Raw genomic sequence first — 12,661 nt, forward strand, 5'->3', positions numbered from 1 at the left:
AATTGAAGCCCGTGCGAGAAAGGAGACGCTCAAATTCGTGCCAATGTGTTTCGCTACAGCTGACAGCTCTTGTTGACGGTGGGTAAACAAATATACGCGCAGTTGGCATGGAAGTCCCAGCAGTCCTTCCGGTTACCATGGATACGGCCACACTGCCTTAGCGACGTGTTGACGTTAGTGGGGTACCTCGAAGTGAGCACTAATTCTAGCCTACTTTGACCGAGTCCAGTTAGCCACAAAGCGCCAAGATGTCGACAAGGAAAACTGCCAGCTCGCTGCGTCCTGGAACGAATCCCAGCTCATCCAGCCATCGCTCCGTCCTGCAGGTAAGACGTTGCAAAGTTATCTACGTGATGAAACATTCTCAAACTGTCGTTGCGCTTTCCAGGGCACAAAAAACTTCGTGTGGAACCGCGAAGAGGTGTCCTCGAACCTGCCATATCACAACCACAACTATGACATTCCGTTCAATCGGCCTCCGAACGAGGTTAATTTCATGGGCGGTCTCGGCAGCCGAAAGGCGCACCACCGTTCGAAGCTACACCCACAGCGGTTTTCCACCGTCCAGAAGCTGATGCGGATGCGTACGTCCAATCGGATCCTCGAAACGCTGACGGAGGACCTCCGCACGGTGAATCTGTGCCGGCATCGGGGTGACCGTCGACGTCAAGCACAAGACGTAACGGAGTTCATCCGCAAGATGACGGATGAACTGCAAACGGCCGGAAACGTCGAACACTCGACACCATCCGACCAATCGGACGTGCTACGGTGCACCGTGCGCAAGAAACTCACCAACGACGATTACCGCGATATGATCCGCCGACTCGATCGCATCCTGCTCGAGGACGACCGTCCATCAGCCGGCCCAGACGTATCCTTTCGTGACTGGGCGCTGCGCGAACGGTACAACTTCCGCAACCGCGGCAACGTGGCGTTGATGCGACGTGAACGCGAAACCCTCGAATCGGAACTCTGCTCCTCGGTGGACACACGCTCGCACGAGTACATCTCCAACGAGGGCCGGCGGGTGACGCGTGTCCACCGGGCAACCCGAATCCCGCACGTCGAGGGCCACATGTACGGACCGTTCACGCGACTTCCGGTCGAGGATCCGCTGCTCGAGAACGAGACGAAGTTTGGCATCCCGCTCAGCCTGCTGGTGCGGTCGTACCGCGAGATGGACACCAAGAAGGAAGGTGAGCGTAATCTAATCGACACCCGGCTGTCTCACATGAGGATTCCGTTGTGCCCGAAAAGCAGCGACTCGTCCGAGGACGAGGACCAGATGGAGGAGGTCAAGATCCTCTCCTTCCTGCGGACGCCCTACTTCCCCATACCGACGATAAGGCGCCAGAAGAAGCGACGCAAGGACCGGTTGCGGAGTCGCTGGTTGCAGAAGAACCGGCTCAAGCGCATCACGATGTTGCTGTACGATCGGTCGCTTGAGAACATGCGCGGTGGACGTCGTCGCAAGGGTCGGGTGTCGGAACAGGGACAGGTCAGTGCTTCCCGGGGGTCTAGTGGTGGACGAACGCGTCCCGAAAGGACCTCCGAGGCTGGTGAAGATCCTCACGGAGAAGCTCAACGGGCTGCTGGGGACGTGAGTGAGAAACGCCAGCGATACTACCGTTTCATCGAGGACAAATCACGTCAGTACCGTCGGGCGTATGACGAGAGTCTGCAACAGCGGATGACTAGCTTTCAGGAGTTTAAAACAAGCGAAACGGCTTCCGACACCGATGCTCGGTCTGAGACGAGCAGGAAGAAGGCACGTCTACAAGGGTTGCGTCTAGAGGAACCAAAAGCACCCACCGAACGGCTTCAGCTCACATTCCCTCCGAACAGGTTCAAAAGCCTCTCGAAGAATGACACACGTCGAGGTGCATTCTACATCGATCCGGAGTTCTACGACAAGATGCGTGACTTCAAGCGATGTGAGTTGATGGGGTGGGGATAAGGGATCATATATCAGCATGAACACGCTGCTAAACCGGATCTCGTATTCACAGACAAACAACGCTCGAAGTACTACACCAGCCTGATGCGATCACGTGCCGACATACGCCAACGGCTGCAGGTGAACGGTCCCGAATTCGAGGAGGAACAAATCGGTGCCGGTCCAAAGTACTACAGCCGGTTGGCCACCGAATGGGACGGGTACTACGTGCACGAGCTGCGCTACCGACCACGGGTGCGCAAGTTCTGCCCCAAAACGGACATCCTTACGATGCGCGACCAACGGCGCAAGGTGTTCCTGAAGTACTTCATCGAGGAGAACCTCCTGCAGCGCCGAGCGCGCCAAACTTTGGAGCGACAGTACGCGCGCTGGATTAGAAACTTCTGCAAGGTACCCGGACCAGCTCGGCGCTGAAAGTTTGTTTATTACTTTTAAATTCTGTTTGTTTCCGTTTCCACCCCCCTTTTTGGGACGCCAATCGTCCCTATCGTCCCTATCGTCCCTAGCGCATTCGGCCTCTGTTCAAAGTTTGGAAGGAGGAAGCGTACTCGAAGCTGGTGACGGCCACCAACCAGGAGAAGGAGGCCACCGATGAGACGGCTCGGTTGCAAGCGGCACTACAGGACCGCCGGAACCGGACCGACGCCATTACCGAGCGGATCCTGCTGCTGGAGGAGCGCTGGACGCGGGTTATGCAAATCAGGGTGAGCCAAGAAAGTGTGCCAGGACGAATGTTTTTCGAAGGGATTTTCGGCACAGCGTGAAGAAAAGTCTGAACCCGGCCCTGAGGGGCCGAAGCACGTTGCTTTTGATTTCTGTCTTTCTGTTTGTTGATGTTCCGAGAGCGCTGTTTGTTGGCGCTCCTAGTTCGAGTGTCCATCAACGGTGCGTTTGTCGCTCGAGATTGATTGAGACGCTCACCGGGAATTGTTGGTTTATTGTTTCGTTTCTGGGAAATGGGTCGTTCGTTGATTGGTTTTGAGTGCTTTTTTTTTCGCTTCGCAGAACTACTACTACCTGTTGATGGATTCGCAGTGGCGTCTCGAGAATGATTTCTTTCATCGTGCTGAGGATGGATCGCTGCTTACGGTAAGCCCTTTAAAGGATGGCTTCTTTAATGAGAGATAAGCACACTCATCCGCAAATAACCTCATCCACAGGTGCCTGAAAGCATCCAAAACTGCAAGACGATCTTCATACGCACCGAGGGCAACAACATTGGGACGGAAATCGCTCAGTTCTACCTGCAACAGACGTTTCCCGCACTGGAACGTCTGCCGGGGTGCGAACCGGACGTCGAGTTGTTGCAGCGTGGGCTAATGTTGCTGAATCTACGCACGATCGATCTGATCAGCAAGTACAACCAGAAGCTGATGGTGTTCAGCAAGATCGACTACCACTACAAGGACGTGTTGGAGCAGTTCCCACGATATTTCACCAACCACCACGATCTGCTGCATCTGTACGGGACTAAGATGGAGTCGATTCAGCACAAAAACGACCGGTTGAAGGCTCAATTCCAGCAGTTGCTGGGGTCGCCCCTACAGCAGTCCGTTTTCAAGTACGATATTGCTGAGTGGGGAGGATTTCTAAACGTTAACTGATCGCTTTGGTTTTTCCAGTAAAATCATGCGCATCACAACGTCCGCCGTGGGACAGCTGTATCTGTTCGTACGCAAGCTTCAACACCGGCAGGTGGAGATTGTCGAGGTTGAACCAAAAGACAAACTATCGGCCGTCCACCAGCACGTTATGGTTGGTTTCCAACGAGCGAATGTCACCCATGACACGGATTAACGCCTTGAATTTGTTGTGATCTTCACCAGGACCTACTGTCGGAGTTGGATCTGCTCCCGCTGGACGTACTGAAGGAGGCAGAAAAGGAAGCCCGCAAGAACAGGAAGACGCTGTTCCGAGAAGCGAACGAAGCCTGCAAGCGCAAGATGGTGCTGGATTTGTTGCGAAAACAGTTGCGTTTCCACGTGCGCAAATAACCACCAAAAGCTGGTCAACGTAACGAGTTAAACGGGCGATTAAATCTTGCTCTGATGGAGCAACAGAAAACAGCAATAATTAGCACTTAGTTTGAAGCAATAAAGTAATGCAAACGTTTAAGAAGCACTCACTCAAAAGGTGATCTTGTATCGTAGGATTTGTTTTACTACGGCTTTAAGTTGGAAACGCCCAACCAACAGACAGCCCACACACGGTTACACGCTCTAAGGATGTCTTCATTGTCGGGTGTTGGATTTTCCCGCCCACTTTGATTAGACGTTCGGTTCGGTTAGGTGGTCCGGGTGGCCCTTATCATTATATCATAAACTAGCATCAAGCCACCAGATTGTGGCTGCGGTGCGGCAAACTGTGCCACTGCTCCACACACGCGCACAGTGTCACTGTCGTTTGGGTTAATCCCTTCCCGGGCGCCCTCAGGAACCGATAACGAGCACGCCCGAGTCACCGTGTCACGTAGCACGTCGGTGTCAACCAGGCTGCCTACTGGCGTGTTACGAGCCCCAAAACCGGGGAGTGTTGGACCGAGCCGCCTGAAGTGTGGCCACATAAATTTGATGCGTGATAACTATCGAACCAAAGCCTCCGGGGGTCGTTCGTTCGATCAGGGCTTCTCGGTTATCTGCTGAAGGTGCGGCCCGGGTTCGGGTCATGTGGGGCCAAAGGTGTGAACGTGCCTGTGCAGGGATTAAGCAAACCTACCGGGGTTCGGAGAAAAGGTTTTCCTTGGCTCTTTCCCCATTTTTTTTTCTCTCTCCCCTTTTTATGAGACGATTTCGGTCCTCTCCGGGCGGTGTCCTCGCCCTGGCCAGTCCTTTAATCAGCGATTGGACGGGGTGGAAGGATTGCACACGCAAGGGTGTGGATTGCGCCAATTGTTCTTGCTTGCCTTTCCGGTCACATAATTCAATAGAAGGATTTCCCATCTCGCGTGACCCTTGCCGGCATCTTTGAACCGTTTCCTGCCGGACCCGAAAAGATGATCCTCAAACTAGGCACTTCCGGGCTGTAAGCGATCCTTCGATTGCGATTCGATGCAATGGCGCAACCGGCTGGTGGATTTCCCTTCGGTATGGCCTGCTAGATTCCGTTTCCGGTACTCCCGACCGACCGAAAAGCCAATCCACACAACACGTGCGGCAATTTCGAGCCCGCTTCCCCGAAATGACAATCGCCCCGGACAATTTATGGAATTTTCCTCCCGTTTTATCTTCCGCCCGTCCCGGATGGTTGAGGGCGGTAAAGGTGGTGGTACTTGGCGAAATGAAAACACTGCCACCGGAACGATGGCGCGCACTTGATAGACGATGCTGGCGCGATGGCGATGAGGGCACTCGAGACGCTGGAAAATGGCATTCCGGCGGGCGCAAGAAAAAGGAAAAGGTGGTGTGTTGCGTCTTGGCGCCATCGGTGGGTGGCCGGAGGTGGCAGAGGGCGATGGGAAATGTATCGAGAGGTATCTGGAAATAATAAAACAGATCAAGGAGTGCTCCTTCGTGAGTTCGAGGAACAAGAATAAAAAATAAAATGGCACACTGGAGTGGTGGTTGCGTAGCAACGGTGGAAAAATGTGACGCCTTACTCTCTAAGGCTTTGTGCAGACGCAACGATCCATGGGAGTGTCTTTTTTCGGGGAAATATATTTATATAGCATTGATTTATTACGCGATCACTTTAAAGGTATAAAGAAATACTCTATGATTTCGAAAAGCAAGCGTTAGATAAAGACGTATTTTGAAAGAATCTTTCCCATAAACTAGAAAAGAATTACCAGTGACATAACCTCAAACATTTTGAAACACCAAAGCGCCCATTGTGCACCCCGAAAACTCATTCAGGACATTTCAGGAAGCTTTTGTAATTTCGACGTTGCATTGCATCGGATGCACCAATCTTCTCGCGCTCCATCGAATGCATTCGGCTCGCTTTCTCGGTGTCTGCACGTTGTCATCAGATACATTTTTAGGTGCCATTTCCGCTTTTCGAGCGCGAATCCTTTCGACCCGTGCCCCCGGACATCCAATCACCCGCCCCTTTGGGCAACCCCTTTTTCCGGTTGACTTTTGAATCGCCGAACTCGAGCTCACCAAACACCAGCACATGCTCCTTTGGGTTTGGGGCTGCTTCCGTCCTCCGGCGGCAATTTTCGCAGCATCCCCCAGACATTGCATTTCATTTATCTCATCGGTGCCCAATATATTTCATTTCGATTGAGTTTACACAGTGACGGTGCAATTTACGGGTTCTTTATCGCCGCTGCATCTCAGCGCCGGTGCCGGTGCACCGTTCGACGTGGTGGACGGGTCGAATCTGGCCCGTTCGCTGTTCTATAATTCATCGGGCATCCTTTGCGTCTGGGTACTGGGCTGGAGCAACGATCGGTGAAAAAGACCGGATGCGGAATTGGACACCGGCAAACTATTTCCCGCACCGAAACGGCGTGAACCCTGGGCGTGCGCTCTTTTATCGTTCGAATTTTTAGTTACTTTCGCGTTACGCTTGCATTACCCCGTCTGGTGGTGGCATGTTTACAGCCCGTCGTTCAGCGATTGACCGGATCGTTGGAAAGCTTGAGGAAAAGGATAACGTGAAGCTTATGTTGTTGTAACGTGTGTTAGGTGATTTATTTAATCTCAGGAATTTTCTTTCAGTAGAAAAAAAACCGAGCGTAAACTAAAACTAATTTAGTCTTGACGGCTTTTTCACGTTTCGCATTGGATGTCGCCCCAGTGCCATTGTTCCTTCAAATAGTAGGCTTTGGAATCGTCGTAAATAAGCCATTTAAGACCGTAAAAACGTTAAGTTCATTAGGCCACAGATGGATTAAGAGAATATAATTCCACCACACAACGATGGCTGCAAGGATGCACCAAGGATGCGATGCGTTCTTATCGCTTCCATCACCCGGATGCGGCGTCCAATTTACAAAACCGTTCTCACACGCAGAATCCACCCCCACTCTCAGGGCGGCAGACTTTTCGACGTTTTTCCCGCAATCTAGCCCCATTCCCGGAGGGTGATAATCTACCGGTGCGGTTAGAGCCCCACTGCGTCTAATGCCCAATAATCATACCCGATTGCGCTGCCAATGCGGTTCCTGAAACGAGCCCGTTCCGGTGCGAGGCAGTCGCGCAAGTCCCGCTGACAGCAATATACAGTTACTAAATAACCACTTACTCAATATCCGGGGCTCGTTGCAGGAGCCGTACCGTGCAGAAGGGGCCCTCGCACTGGCACCGGTGGTGTGCAATGTTTGCGGAATAATTGAACGCTCCAATCCCGGGGGCTCGGTGTGGGATAGTCCTTCAGAGCGAAACCATCGTCCTGGCGGATGATTGCCGGCGCAAACCGTCGTCGTCGGTGCCACTCGCCGGTGGAAGTGGAACCCATTTTTGGTCCTTCGGTCCTTCGAGCAGGCGAACCGTCGCCAGAAGGGCCACTGGCGCTGGTTCCCGCCGCTCGGGACGGTTGACAATTTATTTCGCAGATCACCTGCAAGTCACCTGCAGCCACAAACGTTTACGTTGCCCCACCACCCTGCTCGTTGGCGTCTTTTTGCCGGGGTGTGTATGCCATATTTGCGGGTATGTGTACGGGTTGTTTGCACGAGGCCGAACGTGTCCTCCGTAGAATCTGTCTAATAAAGTGCCACCTTCGTCCTGGAACGTCCTGGGGAACGCGCCACCGCAGTGCACCGCGTGTGACACCGTTTGCCGTTTTTGGTGAGGTGAGTATGTCCCCGAGGCCATCGTGCAATTCCACGTGTGTGTGTGTGTGTGTGGGTGGGTGGGACAAGTGGGTGCTAGCAGTTGTAACCAGTGCCGGTGTGTGGTAATGGACTGGTTTGCCCGGTACCGGCCCGGTGAGGAAGTAGTGCCAGAGTTTTTTGGGCAAAAATTGCTGCTAAGGCTTCTGTCGCTAGTCCCGGTACGAGGTCTGAGAGCTGGGAAAATGGTTACGGTAAGCAGGTAAGGAATTAATTCAATTGCAACAGAGCTGAAACTGATTGCGATGGCGCGAATACGCCAGCTTTTAGGTAATTAAAAAGGAAGATAAGAAATATGTGTTTTCTGAAGTTGCTAAATGTGTGTTTACTGTAAATTAGATTTATAAAACCTTAAGAGGATAGAAGTCTTAGAGCATTTAAAAAAGGTTTAAAATATATTTAAATATCCACTTCTAAAAGCTTACTATATTGAGCAATAAAGACACATCTCTTGTCTCTTGATGTAGCGCATATATAGTCCGCCATTGGAAAGGGTATTGCTTCTAGAAAGGTTCACGGATGTATTTTAGTGCGTACCCAACGTTGATTCTTTGCTGAAGATGAGACAACAGCTAGCTAATGTCCTCCGATATAGTAAGGACATTAGAGGCTCGCTTCCAAAATATCCCTCGTACGGGAAAGCACGTTTTAACGCTGGAAACGTAGACCGTACCGAAAGGGAGTTTTTAAAAATCCTTTCTGCTAATTAAAGTTGATCCAGCTTCGATTAGCTCCATCCTTTTGCTCGATTTCATGCTAATCAACTCCTCCGCCCTCATACGACGACGCCACATTTTCGGCAATCAAACATGATAGTGCTACGCCAGGCCAGGACGAAGGACGCCGTATGGGCAAATAATACGCTCCCTAATTGGGCACGGTCCCTTTCGACGCGAGAGTCACCGAAGGTCGCTCTCGAACCCAGCCCCAACGTGATGATGAGTGACATTCTGCGTTAATAAAGTCGAAGTCTCCGGATCAAAACCCTCCCACAGAGCCCTCGCAAAGCCGGGAGTTTTTCGCTGCATTCCGATACCGAACCGAGCATGAATGGTCGCCTGATCCCTATCGCTGCCCAGCCATGTAACGTCCCACATCCACCCACACACGTTTGGTTACATTTGGCACTGACAAACTTCCCCAACCACGGGATCCTTCGGGGGACCACCGCACGGGTACGAGGCAAAACTTTTCCTCCGCATGATAATTATGGAAATCCCGAGACGAGACTCGTCTCCGGTGGACCCAAAATGCGATCCCGAGTGGGTACGGCTTCATCCCCCTGTTACTGGGGCGGACGAAAAACTTCATCATGCATGCGATCCATTTTACTTTGGCACGGCGTTTGCGTTATACCTTCTTTTCGTCCTGTTTTTTTTGTGTGTGCTCTTGCTCCCCCTGGCGGGCAAGCGGATCGAGCGTAAGAAGCAGATGGTACCGCTGGGAGATGGCGCTTTTAAAATTTACGACAGCTAATCGTATAATCTTTCGTCTAAATTGCCAGCAATCACCGGCGACATACCGCACACGGGGAGGTGGCCTGAAAGGCCACGGTGGCTGCATCGCTCCAGAACCCCTGTTGGAAACCCGCTTAAGGGGGCAACACGTGGGACGCAGGATGGTGCAATTTATGAGGAAAGTTTTTCATTTCGATAGTTTTAATTTTGCCAACTCCTTGCCGTTCCCATCGATTTCGGAAACTATGTCATTCCGATAGGATGCGGTGGCGATGCGCTGTGGTAGTTTCCGGTTTTTGGGTGGAATTGCTCCGGGAAGGACATTCGTTGACGTTCTTCCAGGACGTGGTGTACTAACAACGACATTTCGAACAAAGTTTAGTACGCGAACCGTCTCGGAAACGTGTTCGATCTCAGCAACCGAATGGTGGGCGAAATTTTGACAGCTCAGGAGCGAGTTTGACAGAGCATTTTTTTAACACCATCGATGGTCGGTACAAAATCAAATTCAATTCAATTTTCTGTGGCTTCCTTTACACATCCCTTCGCATGCAAAAGGCCATCATAGCCGCTAAATGGGCCTCTAAAATGGTGAGTAATTCGGCTCCCAGGATTTCGCAAGCATACGGGTGGACGAAGGAGAAAAAAAAACCTACACACATCCATCGCACAACTCCAAAAAAAAAAAAACATGCGCCCATTTTCATGCCATGCGTCATAAAACCAAACGTCCCCGTATTTCATCGCTCAGCCCGCGCCAATGTCCGGACGCTGCTATTTACGGTCTCATCCGGGGGGGCTTTCCGACTCTTCGATTTCGTCTCATAATCATAAAATTTGGGCCCACTTTCATGCTTCAGCATGCACGAGAAATAACGGCCGCCCCCGAAATGTCCGCCACCGCTGAAAGCCGCTCGGGAAGGAAAAGGAGATCGAAGCCGACCGAAAAAATGTAAATAAAAACGCTACAAAAGAGTTAAAGATGTTTACGTTCCGTTGTTCTGCTCGATTTCGTCCGCCCCGAGAACCGACCGGAGAGGTAAATCCTAGCGGTAGGGCTAAGGTTCGTCGGCGTCAGTCAAGGTGCTCGTCCTTGCCAGGTTCCGGCTGTTCCGGTTTCTTCCCCTGCGAACGGGGTGCGTTCGTTTATTTGTTTGCTCTAGCCTCGGAATGGGTGGACCTCGTGGGCGTCTCCTCCACCAGCCGGGAATTTGCTGAGTCAAATGACATCATTCCAGACGGTTGGTGCGTGCGGTGATTCGCAGCATAATACCCCGGGACGGATGGTATTTTTTATGAGCACGAAACTTTACAATTATCGTTCCCGTCCGTGGCGGGGGTGGTTTGAAAAATCCACCGCCATCCACGAGCTAGCTTCGCACCGGAAGTGGATGGGTTAGCGTTTCGTTTCACGGCATCGTTTTTCTTCCCTGCTACCGCTGCTGCTCCTTCACATCGCTCCATGACCCGACGTTCGTGTCGTATCAGTAGATCGTTTAAGATTTTATTTGGTTTATTTCCGTCGTAAAAAAAAGCTCTACCGACGGCGTTCCAGAGATGTCGTTCCGCTCTCCCTGGTCCTGGAATTCGTCCTGTGGTCCTGCGGCGTTTGGATGATGGTGGAAGGTCGTACGATTTCATTACGATTTAAACGTTGACAGCCGAAAGTGTTATTTGATCCGGGACGGGTTTTTCGGACATTCGCCCGCACGTGACGTGTGTGTGTGCGCGTGTTGTGAAACCGGAAGTGTGAGCGGCGGAAGCTCGTGCATAGTTTATGTAAATTGGATAATGATCGTTTCTTGAACGCGCTGCCACGTTTATGGCCAATTATGCCGGCCTGGAGTTGGCTGTAAAAAGACGAGTCACGTGTGCGTGTGTGTTGAGTTCACACCGTACTTTTAGTGACTTCTTTTATGTGGTTTAGCATTTAATGAATGAGGTCTATGGTGGCGAAGCGACCTTCAAAACCTACAGGATACAATTTATGGATGGATACTCATGTATTGCCGGAGAGGTTCACATTTATCGTAATCCCCTAATAACCGCCTTATCCAGTGAGTAAAGATCATATCAACATCCAAACATCACTGTTTGCGTCATTTCATCATTGATCCAGTCTAAACCAAGGCTTCCTGGAATGGAAAGGAAACTCCACTGTATCTGGTGCATACTCTACGCCCCCCCCAAAAAAAAAAACAACGGACAATTCCACCGATCGTCCCCTCGCATCGAAAGCCCGCTGGACGAATGTTCCTGAAAGCGTAATCAAAATAATTTTCCATCCGAAAAGACACGACCAGCCAGCCCTAGGTTCGTACCCAGAGGCGTTCCAATCGCGCCTATCCACAGATGCGGCTGATGGAATGTCCTGCTTTGCCGCACATTAGCCATACGGGCCGGAAGGACATACTCGAGCAGCGTTTCGGCTCGGCAGGACTCAAACAAACAAGGCCGCGCATCAAAGAGACAGCACCGCAACAAGGACGATGTTGATCCATTATCTTTCAAGGGAGGGTGGGAGTAAAAGGCAGCAGAAAACGAACACGAAACGACAACAACAACCAACCAGCAAAAGCATAATGTCGCGCATTGTCCTTCCACCCCCGTTTTCGATCCCAGCCCGAATAGACGATGTGATTGTGTTTTGGAATTCAATAACATCTGAAAAACATATTACTCCCGGAATGCCGCACGATGGATCTTAAATATGGCAAGCAGGACGAACCGAAAACGAAAGATCTACTGGAATCTCTCGTCCGTGGAGCTTGCGGCAGGCTCGACAATGTCCAGCGGTCGTTCTGATGGGGGTAGCGAGCAGATAAAGTGGACACATCTTGCCATCGGTGGGTTGCGAGCGATAAAGCAACTCCTTCATCGGTGTGCTAGAGAACGGCGCTGGTGTGCGAACCCAAGTGCAACAGTTTAATGCAGCTCCGATCGGGAGCACGGACGGAACGGCTTAACCTCCCTCACCGAAGGCCAAGATAGATCAAGAAAACGAAAAACTGCTCATGGATAAAGAAAATTTCACTCGAAGAGGAGACGGAAGACTCAGCCGGGTGGAAATCGCATCGAACAACAAATAATGAACTTTTCCCTCGGTCTTTCGTCGGGTGGGGGGTTTTTCCCATCCGCCAATCCGCCCACCACCCTGGTGTGGTTCGATGACTTCATTCCTTCGGGGCAGAAGCGTCCGCAAATAGCCGGAGCGCGCTTAGTTTTCAGGATGGCATAATTTTTCATCGGTCTCGGGAATCAATTTCTCGGTGCTCGGATTTTCCGCAAACATGAAATGGCCGCCCACCCCCGGGTGGGTGGGTGGCATGGTGGGAGCCACGGTCGCTCGGTCTGTGCGGTTGTGCCGATGGTTGCTTTGTGCTGGGGAGTAAAGTAATTTATGTTACTTGACAGATTGCCCCCAGGTCGTAGTAGGCCGGGGGATCGTGCGCTCATCCAGACGCA

At 51.6% G+C, this 12,661-nt stretch overlaps 1 protein-coding gene across 1 annotated transcript; it reads left to right on the top strand.

The window, feature by feature from the left end:
• Positions 1 to 248: 248 nt before the first annotated feature.
• LOC128726576 (uncharacterized) lies at positions 249 to 4,074 on the top strand. The gene is made up of 8 exons (XM_053820391.1): positions 249 to 326; positions 389 to 1,937; positions 2,013 to 2,350; positions 2,467 to 2,664; positions 2,966 to 3,049; positions 3,121 to 3,521; positions 3,583 to 3,715; positions 3,787 to 4,074. The coding sequence occupies exons 1-8, from the start codon at positions 249 to 251 to the stop codon at positions 3,952 to 3,954; spliced, it is 2,949 nt and encodes a 982-aa protein (XP_053676366.1). The 3' UTR covers positions 3,955 to 4,074.
• Positions 4,075 to 12,661: the final 8,587 nt, after the last annotated feature.

Source organism: Anopheles nili, chromosome 3 (assembly GCF_943737925.1).
Source record: "Anopheles nili chromosome 3, idAnoNiliSN_F5_01, whole genome shotgun sequence".
NCBI lineage: Eukaryota > Metazoa > Arthropoda > Insecta > Diptera > Culicidae > Anopheles > Anopheles nili.